This window comes from Budorcas taxicolor, chromosome 5 (genome assembly GCF_023091745.1).
Source record: "Budorcas taxicolor isolate Tak-1 chromosome 5, Takin1.1, whole genome shotgun sequence".
Taxonomy (NCBI): Eukaryota; Metazoa; Chordata; class Mammalia; order Artiodactyla; family Bovidae; genus Budorcas; species Budorcas taxicolor.
The window spans coordinates 135,239,233-135,252,012 of NC_068914.1; the positions used below are offsets into that span (position 1 = coordinate 135,239,233).

Consider the following 12,780-nt stretch of genomic DNA (forward strand, 5'->3'; position numbering starts at 1 on the left):
GTTCAAAACTTTAAATAATCTCTTATTCTTGGAATAAAATGTTTATTATATTATATATCTCACACACATGAAGCATTGCTTTCTTAGTTTTGTATTTTTCCATATTGGTAATGAGAACATCATAAGCTGTGGCTTGCTGCTACTGCTGCTGCTAAGTCGCTGCAGTCATGTCCAACTTTGTGTGACCCCATAGATGGCAGATCACCAGGCTCCCCCATCCCTGCAATTCTCCAGGCAAGAACACTGGAGTTGGTTGCCATTTCCTTCTCCAATGCATGAAAGTGAAAAGTGAAAGTGAAGTCGCTTAGTCATGTCCGACTCTTTGTGACCTCATGGACTGCACCCTACCAGGCTCCTCCCTCCATGGGATTCTCCAGGCAAGAGTACTGGAGTGGGGTGCCATCGCCTTCTCCAAAACTGTGGCTTAGAGATTACCAAATATCAAGTACAAACACTAAGTACACAGAATTAGTAATCTCTTATAATTCTTCCTGGGATATCTCTTTCCCAGAGAATTTCTGTTTGACAAAATTTAAGTATTCCTTTAGTTACTAATTTAGTGGTATTAAAACATAAGCTATTTCTGTTCTTTTTTAATGTAATTATAATTAGATTTTACATTTTCTGGTTTACCAAAACAATTTTCTATCTAACTGAAGAACAATGGTTTATCACTGTTAAATGCTGATCTGTATCTATCAGTCTCTGCTTTGTCATTCTGAACTGAATGTTTTCCAATCTTTTTATTTTTCTTTTGACCAAAGTTAAAGTTTCTGAGTGTCACGAGAAAAAAAAAAAAATCTTAAAAAAACCCACAATTACTAACTTAGCTCCTAAGTATTAGTGGATCATCCAAAAGGTGTGATCGTAGGAAACGAGAGGAGTTATGTTGGAAAGAAGTTTCACTCTTAACAGATATGAGTGCTTCTAGAATGATTGCTGGTATCATGAAAAGAGGCAAAATTCCCTCCCAAAAACTGGCTCACTTACAGTATCGGAGTCTGTTTCTGTGATAGTCTGGCAATATGTTTTAAACATTCTTTTGGTGGTTCTTCAAGATCACTTCCATTCTCTTCAGAATCAAGTTTCATATACTCCCACTCAGTAGCTGGAAAATCAATCTGAAATAACAAAAAGATGGTTTGCCACGTATCAAATGCCTGAAAAATGCATCATTAATTTAATGATCTCTATCTTAGATTTATAGAAAATAAAGCAAAGGGCAGGAAAATATTCTATGTTTCCTGTAATGTTTATTATTTAACAATAATTTTAGAAGAATCATTAGGGTTTGGACTCGGTGTTTAAATATACATGATATTTGGTAAATCCTCAATTATTTATATAAATGGTATATAAGTTTGTAGTCTGTAACTTTATCTGAGAAAAAATAAGAAAATAATATTTATTAACTTTTCCTAAAGTTAAATGCTACATTTTATATAATGCTGAAATTATACCCTTTCTGTATTTCATTACTAAATGTTGATTATTAAATGATGAAAATTATAGATTGCAATCACATTTTTTTCATGTAATCACTTGAGAAAATAAAAAGAGTAACTTTATGTTCGTCTCCACTACTTAACGAGGAAGGCAGTGGCACCCCACTCCAGTACTCTTGCCTGGAAAATCCCATGGACGGAGGAGCCTGGAAGGTTGCAGGCCATGGGATCGCTGAGGGTCGGACACGACTGAGTGACTTCACTTTCACTTTTCACTTTCATGCATTGGAGAAGGAAATGGCAACCCACTCCAGTGTTCTTGCCTGGAGAATCCCAGGGACGGGGGAGCCTGGTGGGCTGCCATTTATGGGGTCGCACAGAGTTGGACACAACTGAAGTGACTTAGTAGCAGCTACTATTTAAAATTTGTAAGTCTGTGAACCACTTTGTAGACAGGACAGTGAACTCTTCTCTGGTAAAGATCTGTTTTGCAACTATAAAACCAAACAGAATATTCTTGCTGTGGCTCTGTAGCTCAGTTTTATAGACAAGGCTAGAATGTGGACCTTTTTTCCTGGCTTAACACACCTCCCACTAGACCACACTTAAGTGATAACCTGATTCTAGTAAATAACATTTGTCACTGTTGTTGTTTGGTTGCTCAGTCATGTCTGATTCTCTCATGACCCCATGAACTTTAGCCCACCAGGCTCCTCTGCTCATGGGATTTCCTGGGTAAGAATATTGGAGTAGGTTGCTGTTTTCTTCTGCAGGCGATATTCCTGACCAGGGATCGAATCCACATCTCTGGCACTGACAGGCAGATTCTTTACCACTGAGCCACCAGGGAAGCCCAGTAAATAAAACGGTAGTTATCAAAAAATACAGTTTCCAAGTACATAAATGAGATAAATATTTTCAGCCCCATATAATGCTTAGGAGGTTTCCCTGGTGGCTCAAATGGTAAAAGAATTTGCTTGCAATGTGGGAGACCCAAGTTCGATCCCTGGGTCAGAAGACCCCTTTGCCTGGAAAATTCCATGGATAGAGAAGCTTGGCAGAATACGGTCCATGGGGTCATAGAGTTGGACATGACTGAGTGACTTTCACTTTTCATAGTACTTAAGAGTATCACTTTTTTTTTTATTTTCATATCAGAAAATCTAAAGAATTTATTTTTCTCTGCTGATCTATGTTAGATTGTGATCTCAGAAAAAAATGGAATAAAATTATAAGGTAGACTGTGAGTTACGGTTTGAAATACAGTTTAATCTACTTGGGTTCTTATTTGAAAAGTCTTAAGAATTTTATTCTTTAATCTTTAAAATTTGTTGCAATATTTGTTTTTGGTATAATTTTTGTTATAATAATCATTCATTATTCCAACACACCAAAGCAATATTATAGTAAATTTTGCCTGTTGGCAGAAAGATTAATTTTGCCTTGGAAAGAAGTGCCTCCGGTATTAGTAGGTTACCCTTTACTCTTAATATATCCAGATATTTTAAACATAGAAAAGAAAAATACTAAAATATTAATGAGCTTATTCAATTTTATGTTGGTCCTAAGTAAAGGGCAGGGTAGATGAGGAAACTAAAGCTAGTGGATGAGAATACAGAAGTATCCTTATACAAAATCTATAATAAATTCCTTGATATATTTCAATTATGAAATTTTTTTCATTTCTGATACATGAATGAGGTCCTATACAAACTGCATATCTTCATATTTTATGAAGTTAAACAGTTATCGATTCTTCAGTTTCTGATAGAAAATATTAGGGCTTTCCCCAGTTGCCTCTTGTTTTAATTTTTCATAAAAGATACTTTCCCAAATATATGTTAATGTACAACATTTTCCCTGGAACACTTTTGAGTTCTATGCATTATGGAGGAGGACAAAGGCAAACATTAACAATTAAAACAGGGTTGAATATATACAAAGCCCCTCAAGCTATGCTTCAAGTTAAAAATGGCAAACATGTGACTCCTCTTCTGTGGTCATTACGCACTAAGCTTGGCCTTAGTCTTATTTTTGTTTTCTTTTATTTAATAGAGTGCTACAGGAGCTCTCACCCTGGGCCGGGCCGCCCCTCCTCTGATGACCCCGCCCTGCGGCTGGTTCTGGTGGTTTTGCAGAGCCCGCCCACCTGGGGCCCAAGTCACTTTCCAGCCCCTTAGCCAGGGCTACGCCCCCTGAGCTCATCTCAGCCCCGCCCCCTCACGGAAGCAAAGGGGCACACGTGGATTGATTGCTTCTTTTTAAAGGGCTTTCCTAGTAGCTCAGACGGTAAAGCGTCTGCCTACAATGTGGGAGACCTGGGTTTGATCCCTGGGTCGAGAATATCCCCTAGAGAAGGAAATGGCAACCCACTCCAGTATTCATGCCTGGAGAATCCCATGGACCAAGGAGCCTACTGGGCTACAGTCTATGGGGTTGCAAAGAGTCGGACACGACTAAGCAACTTCACTTCACTTCACAGGAGCTCTCTACTAATGTGTTCACTTAATGTGCCATGACACCTACTGTTCCATTCTTGCCTCAAAGAGTTAAGGATAGACTACTGACTTTAAGCAAAAAAAAAGAAAAAGAAAGAAAGAAAGAAATTATGAGGCTCTTTCTTCCAGGGTACAGGTAAATATTCAGATCCAATCATCCACACTTATAACGCACGCGTCCTTATACACTGAATATTGACGTCTTGTGTTCCGTTTATCTGCTCTGCTGTTACTCTCTCCTTCCTTCTCCATTTACACTTGGCCACCATGGTTCCTACTACGGCTTCATGTTTTGGAATTCCTTGAAGGAGCTGCTGTGAATGTGCCTAGTGTTCATGTTCACATAACTATGCCAATAAGACGTTCATGGCCTGGCTCAGGCCCCCATGATTCTACCACCTTGTTCAAAGAAATGAACCTGGGCTGTAGGTGTAGTTTGGATATAAGGCATATGCATATTAGACCATAAGTTCTATGCAGTTCAAGGGAAAGAATGAGGTCTACCAACTAGATGGCAATTGCTGTGAGTCTGTGGAAGGAGTTGTGAAAAGGGGGTGAAGAAAAAGGAACCTATGCTACACTTGGACAAAAATGTACTGTGTTCTAAGGATCATGTACCAATAATATTGCTGTTGCCTCACCCTAACATCACTGATAATGAAGGATAAACAGGTAATGAAATGTTAGGTAAAGTAAAATACCTTGTATGAATGAGTAGGTAAGAACTATGGTTTAAAGAAGTTCTCAAGAAAGAAATACAATGTTGTAAATGTGTTGACAAAAATCTTCTTGGTTATTATGAGAACACAGAAGTAGGACACTCCAATGCTTCTTAGAGTAAAAAGAGGGAAGGGGGTAAGAAATTCATGGAAGAGGGTTCCATGGATCCTAAAAGGTGAATAACAAGGACAGAAACTAAGCCCAAGGGTGGGTAACAGACAGTTAAGGGAAGATGGTAGACATATTGCAGGCAGTGAACAGAATTCATAAATGCACAAAAGGTAAAAACAGCACAGTCCACGTCAGAGACTACAAATTTTGAAGCTGCTGGAGCTTGACATCAGGGAGTGGCAAGGGAAACAATGGGAGGAGGCTGTGCTTTAGAACTTGCCTGTAATTCTCTAGGCAGTGCTGAGTTACTGGAGAGTATAAGGAGAGTGGCGGGTTCAGATTTATGTTTTAGAAGGATCATGTTTGTGGATTTTGGATTAGAGAATAACAACCAGGGAAGACACAGTGGGGACTTGTGAGGACAGACTGAGGAACATATGAGAGAAGAGTTGACAGGATCTATGGTGGACAGAATATGAGTATTGAGAGAGAGACAAGACAAGTGCAATGACTAGCTGTATGTGAGTGCATGCACAGTAATAAATAATTCAAGGAGTGAAAGCAATTCTCAGAGGACGGTGAGCTCAATTTGGAATGTATTGTTTTGGAAGCTGTCTACAGAATATCTCTTGATGAGGGTGAAAGAGGAGTAAAAAAGCTGCCTTGCAACTCAACATTAAAAAAAACTAATGGCACCTGGTCCTATCACCTCATGGAAAATAGAAAGGGAAAAAGTGGAAGCAGTGACAGATTTTATTTTCTTGGGCTCCAAAATCACTGTGGACAGTGGCTGCAGCCATGAAATTAAAAGACACTTGCTCCTTGGAAGAAAAGCTATGACCAACCTAGACAGTGTATTAAAAAGCAGAGACATCACTTTGCTGACAAAGGTCTATCTAGTGAAAGCTATCATTTTGCCAGTAGTCATATACGGATATGAGAGTTGGACTATAAAGAAGGCTGAGTGCCAAAGAACTGATGCTTTTGAACTGTGGTGCTGGAGAAGACTCTTGAGAGTCCCTTGGACTGCAAGGAGATCCAACCAGTCCATCCTAAAGGAAATCAGTCCTGAATATTCTTTGGAAGGACTGATGTTGAAGCTGAAACGCCAATACTTTGGCCATCTGATGTGAAGAACTGACTCACTGGAAAAGACTCTGATGCTGGGAAAGATTGAAGGCAGGAGGGCAAGGGTGTGGCAGAGGGTGAGATGGTTAGATGGCATCACTGACTCAATGGACATGAATCTGAACAAACTTTGGGAAACAGAGAAGGACAGGGAAGCCTGGCGTGCTGCAGTCCATGGGACCGCAGAGTCAGACATGACTGAGTGACTCACACTTTCTTTCCCTGTGGTGTAAAAGAGTGAAAAAAAGAAGGCTGACTGGAAGGAATTAGGTTCTGTAACATATTATAACCTGCATCATACCATAATTGTCATCTTTTAATAACATAGACAATCAGCAAAGCACAGACCAGAAAGAAGTTGAACAGGCATAGTACAGTCCTCTCACTGTATGGAGGTGGAAAGTGACTTGTTCAGTCATAACGTTTACTGTTAAAGAGCTAAGACTAGACTCCGAATCTCCTGACTCTGAGCCTGATGTCTTTCCCTGTGACTCACACTGACTCCTTAACACAAACACTGGTTGCAGAACTTGCTTCTAATTTCCTCACCATCTCATAATCCTTAGGTTGAAAATTCTGCTCTAAATTTAGCTGTGTGTAATTAGAATGCGACTAGTTATTAAGGCTTTCAACTTTATTACCTGAATACCTCTTACTTTATTTTGTGTATTTCATCATCAATTGAAAAAATTCTGACACGTTTCCATCTATGTCTATACCATGTGAAATTATTTTGCAAGAGAAGATAATTGAACATTTTTTCATCCTGTTGGATGATTTCCATATCTTCTCTCCTTTTCTTGTAAGATAAATTCTGTCATAGGGGCTTCCCAGATGGCTAAGAGGTATAAAAAAGAAAAAAAAATCCACCTGCCAATGCAGGAGACACAAGTTTGATCCCTGGGTCAGGAAGAACCCCTGGAGAAGGAAACATTAATCCACTCCAATATTCTTGCCTGGGAAATCCCATGGACAGAGGAGCCTAACAGGCTACAGTTCATGCAGTCGCAAAGAGTAGACTTAGTGACTGAACATGAGCATGTGGTAATTCCATCCTGGCTGTAGGTCTCTACATGGAAATCTATGCTGCTGAATCCTTGATACTTTTCTTCAGCTTCCACTTCCAGGATCTGTGCTCCTAAAGCAGCTGATCCCCTCACTTGAGAGGAATCAAGGAAGGTCTCATCGGATAGTCTCCTTCATGTCTCCCACCCTACCTCAGCTACTAAAGACCCTGATAATCATTAATTTATATCCATAAAGCTCTGGCAATGGGCAGACTTGGAAGATTTTTGTTAAGCTCAGGTGGTTTGGATCTGGCAAGGAAAAGTCTGCATTCATCCTCTTAAAGAAAGGTAGTTGTCCTGTTATAAGGAAACATCTGCTAATCACTAAGTCATCATCTGTTGAGTGTCTAGGATGCTATGCCAAGATCCAACCTAATCAACCACTTCTTTGGCGTGTGTGTGCTTTATTTTTTGACAACACCTGGCTTTTATTTTGTATTTTGTATTGAGGTATATAGCCAATTAACAATGGTGTGATAACTTCAGGTGGGCAGCAAAGGCACTCAGCCATACATATACATGTATTCATTTTCCCCCAAACTCCCCTCCCATCGAGGCTGCCACATAACATTGAGCCGAGTTCCCTGCACTATACAGTAGGTCCTTGTTGGTTATCCATTTTAAGTACAGAAGTGTGTATGTATCCATCCCAAAATTCCTAACTATCCCATCCTTCATTCCCCACCCACAAACCCCTGCACTGGCAATCAGAAACTCCTTCTCTGTGTGTCTCTCTTTTGTAACACTGTTTTTTTTTTTTTTTTTTTTTTTTTATCACCCCATCCACGGATTAGAAGTGGATCTTCAGCTACTGTCTGGAGGGGGAAGTTCTTCCATCTTGCAAAGTGAAAGCCGCGTTTTCTTATTACTGCTGCTTTTCTTTTCCATTTTTAACAGCTTACTTTCCATGTTGCTAAACTTTGTCCCTCACTTCCTTTACCGCAGACCTGGAAATTCTACAAACCTATAGACTCTACTAATTTCCTCCAGCATAGTGATTCTCACTTGAGGGCAATTTTATCCCTAGAGATCATTTGACAGTATGTGGAAACATTTTTGGTTATCAGAACCGGGAAGGTACTACTGGTACTTAGTGGGTAAAACCCCAAACACTGTTAAATATCCTACAGTGCACAGGGCACCCCCCACAACAAAGACTCATCCCATCCAACATGTCAATAGTGAGAGGTTGAAAAATCCTGTGCTGTGGCGCACAGCTCAGTTTTTCCCACGTAGATGGAGAGTCTGTATTCCCCGCATTTGCATGTATGGGAGCGGTTAGGCTTCAGGTATCTGATGAACCTGATCATTTACCAGCATGAAAAAAAGGGAGGGAAATGAAAAAAAAAAAAAAAATCTTCTGAGCAGAAAGGATGAAAGTCCAAAATCATTAATCACCTTTCATTCATGATTACAAATCACAGAAAGGAGAGAGCCTTTAAGGAAAAAGGAAAGATTTGGTTTGCTGTTTCTCCCCCTACTATTCAGCTTAATGGCTAGTCATTTAGGAAACACGTAACAAAAGAGATTTTAAGGCAATATGACATAATGAAGAGGTAGGTGTGAATAAGGTGCCAAGTTAATAATATATACTAATGACTGTTTTTAGACAATGGAAAGAAAAATGAATATGTATAATGAGTAGACTCCTGGCAACAGTCCATTCCTTTCCTTCCTGATTGTGTTGGATGGAGAATGGCTTGAAATTGCTATTATATAAACTGGGAGAAAAGTGCTGTGAGAACACTGAATGCAAAATAAAAGCAATAGAGGTTTTACAGATCCCAGCAGGCCGGAGAAAGAGAAGACTATTAAAATGTGTGATCCTGGAAGAAAATTGTTTCTGTAATTGACAACAAGACATTTATCAAGTAATGCGTGCTGTGTGTACTTTAATCTCATAGCCTGGCCTTACCTGCAGGGTCACTGGGGATGGCTGACTTACATCCCACACTCCTGGAGCGATCATTTCCATGGGAGGCTCACTTTGTAATGTCATGCTGAACAGCACAGACCCGAGAATGGGTCTGCTGCAAAAGACAACACATATGTCAGGCAAGAGTCATTTCAAGAGGGAAGGTACTACTGTTTATAAATTAAAAAAAATAAGCACAGTTAGCTATTTAAGTAGCTTCACTCAGTAGTTAAAAGAGAAATAAGATATTCCACAAGTCTAGATACTGATGAATGGTTCGTTTCTAACAATACCACATGCATGGCGATGTCTGTAGATCCCTACATTTATTTTCCACGAGAGAAAACTGTTTCCACAATGGTTTCTAACAGGTAGCACTTGCTCTTAATTTCCAACAATGCTGATTACAAGATGGGACTAAGAATCTCAAGTTTATATTCTTGGAGTTATGACTGCCTTAAATTAATAAAGATGTTAATAACTCTTAAGAATTTTTTTTTTTTTTCTTGCTTCATAGGGTGACTAAATTCCCTGGGCATCTTTAAAGATATGAACTCTAAATTTACAAAAAGAAAAGATTTAAATTAGCATATGATTTGCACATCAAAGTAGTTGTGGGACTTCATGGAAGAAGTGGTTCTTTATGCATAAATAGAAAGATTATTCATATTCTGAATATTTAAACCTATGTTGTAAATTGCCATAGTAAATGAGAGTGAATACAGAAAAGACTTTAGACAGGAGGAATTCATGGATAGTTTTAACAGCTTCAATAACATTCAAATTCACAGAGGCTTATAGGAATTAAAAAACAAGCCATACCTGGCTTGTATATATGAATAAGATTATTGGTTAAAATGTTCTACTGATCTGAGACCAGTCTTTGATTAACATACCAAATTAAAACTGTAGAACTTAAAGTCAACAAGATTAAAGTTTATATAGAATTTTAATTCATTAAGCAAGTCTTTGGAAAATAACATAGAATTCTACCTTGCCATTTAATGGACAAATATGCAAAGTAAGAGGAAAAAAATCCAAATAAAGTTTTCTAAACCCTTAGCTTCTTGAGGCTTGGCTTCTTTAGCTTTCATATTAAAACATACTATTAGAAACTATACAAGGAAGTATAATTTTAAGCATTACTGTGCAGATATTTTTATATAACCCAAGAATATTGTTTTAGCAGGATGAATTTTGAGTCATTTTTATCCCTTTCTTCTATCCTCACCTCATCTGGAGAAACTTGAGTTTTGTTTGTTTGTTTTTTGGTATAACAATACCAGGGACCAGTATTAGCCAATACCAGCATTAGCAAAAGTAGTGTCAAAGTGTTAGCTGCTCAGTCGCATCTGACTCTATGTGACCCCATGGATTGTAGCCCGCCAGGCTCCTCTGTCCATGGAATTCTCCAGGCATGGATAGCCATTCGTTTCTCCAGGGGAGCTTCCTGACCCAAAGATGGAACCTGGGTCTCCAGAATTGCAGGCAGATTCTTTACTGTCTGAGTGATCAGGGAAGCCCACAGTATATTAGCAAGCTAAAAGTTAACTCAGTGGAGATAAAGATTAGAATATTATTACTGTGATTTTCTCTTTTACCTTTCAGAGTATATAATCTTGCCCCAAATGGTCTGAAGCATCCATCTTCTTGGGAAAAGTTTTGGATTAGTTTCAGCCAGAATGCAAAAGAAGAGTCTTATAATTGAGTGTGGAGGGCTCAGATGTTAATGTCCTCTACAGTGTTTACAGAAAATACACCTATCCATGGTAGAGTAAACAGGAGTGTAGGAAGGTGGGTGTGGCATACTGGAAGGAGAATGTGGCAAAAGAAATAGCTACCACTTCCTGACAATTTGAGTTGGTGGGAAGCAAAAGACAGAGAAAGAGGGGACAGTGCGATCATGGTATCCCAAGTTCCCCTCTTCTGCCCATAGGAAGGCAGATGGGGAGGAGTGTTAAGTAAGTGAGCACGGCCTAATGCTGAAGGCAGAGGGGGCTCCATTTCATGCTCTGTGCTTCAGATCTGAGAAGAAAATAATTTCTTGAGCTGATCCCGTACAGACTTGAAGAGTGACCTTTAACATGGGGCCACATGATATACAGACCAAAGGAACTCATGTTCAGCTTTATTGGGTTTTTGGTTTCTTTACAGAAGAGCCAGAATCTAGACAGAGCTGAAGATGTCTGTGTGAGAATGTTTCCATACAGGGAGTCAGGTGGTGGGGACAAAGGGCTTCTACAATAAGGGCATCTGGTTAGACCATCTGAGCTGTCAGCTTGGAGTCTTGTGTGGGTCTGTGGTGCCTGCAAGACCCCAGGACACCCTGGCAATGTCAGTTAGCCCTAGCCAATTTGGGAGAGTACCAATCACAGGCTACAATAGATGGAACGAACAACCACCAGCTTAAAAATGCCTTTGATTTGGATATTGTATGTCACTAGGCCAAATAATCTGTTTCTTTTCTGATCCTTTGTATCCAGATTTCCCAAATGACGCAGTGGTAAAAAATCCACCTGTCAATGCATGAGATGAGGGTTCTATCCCTGGGTCAGGAAGATCCCCTGGAGAAAGAAATGGCAATCCACGTCAGTATTCTTGCCTGGAGAATCCCACAGACAGAGGAGCCTGGCAGACTATAGTCCTTGGGATAGCAAAAGACTTAGACAGAACTCAGCGACTACACAACAATGGTCCTCTTAAAGACTTAGGGTGTCAGGAAGCTGAGTGATTGAGCATTTTATCAAAGGAGGCTGCATAATTCTAAAAGGACCTATTTAGATGATCAAATTGGCTAATTTTTTAGTTATCAATGGAAAACTTGTCCTCTTCCTTAGTTACAGGGTGGGAGCTCATGAGGAAAAGTGTGATATATTAATTGCACTTTTTCTTCACATCTAAGTTGTGTAGTGAGCTCTATTTATGGCCCTACTATATTTATACATCTTGGCCGTATTTCACTCTGAAAATCTGAGTGATCTAAGCTGATTCCTACAAATAATGAAGAGACTCAAGAATAACTGTGAGTTATCTGTCGTTTGTCTCCTCAGATGGAGTCTGGATCAACAGTCACCCTGGTCTTAACCCTGAGTTGTATGGGGCACAGTGAAGTCGGAACTCTGGATTCAAGTATATGTATGAAAGGATGTATCAAGGGATAGGGCATAGAGAGAATGAACTTTTAGTTGCCCAGTTAAGGTTAATATAATACATACTTTAAGACAATTCTGGGGGAGAGGATGTTTGACACCATTCTTTCGGTTCTCTGTGTGCAGGAAATTACCTAATTTATATTCTGACAAGGGGCCTTTTTCAATATTGTAAGCTTGACTGAAGGACTACCTTTCCATAGATGTCTGTGAATAGAAAATATGAGGATGAGGAAGATGATCAGTGGAATCAAGGGGTTTAAAGAATGCATCTTAGTGTTGGTGGTCTCAGAAAAAAGGATGAAAATGGAAATTTTTAACTTCCAAGTTGGTGGGATTCACCAGTAGGTTTTACATTACAATGCCATGCAAATGTTTATGAAGTCAGTTAAAAATTAAGCAAACAAAACAAAAACATGATGAAAGCAAAGCATACCAGAAACAGTTTCATAATTGTGGAACGAGCACCAGATTTATACCAGGACATCTGTATCCTGTCTTCATTAGCAAGCCTTAATTTGCTTAATTTCTTCAAGCTTCTGACACAGAATCAGTAGTTTTATATTTGTCTTCATGTGGCCTTGTGTTTAGGGGAGTAGACTTTAGAAAGGTGATGTGCTGTGCTGTTCTTAGTCACTCAGTCCTGTCTGAGTGACTCTACTACCCCATGGACTGTAGCCCACCAGGCTCCTCTGTCCATGGGGATTCTCCAAACAAGAATACTGGAGTGAGTTGCCATGCCCTCCT

General features: G+C 39.4%; 1 protein-coding gene across 1 annotated transcript in view; it reads right to left on the reverse strand.

Moving 5' to 3' along the window:
• PIK3C2G (phosphatidylinositol-4-phosphate 3-kinase catalytic subunit type 2 gamma) overlaps positions 1–12,780 on the reverse strand; it is a 444,386-nt gene that overhangs the window by 319,715 nt on the left and 111,891 nt on the right. Inside the window, exons 13-14 of the mRNA XM_052640675.1 lie at positions 8,885–8,999; positions 991–1,121 (exon numbers count right to left, since the gene is read on the reverse strand). Coding sequence (XP_052496635.1) covers positions 991–1,121; positions 8,885–8,999 — 246 coding nt within the window. The remainder of the gene's footprint in view (positions 1–990; positions 1,122–8,884; positions 9,000–12,780) is intronic.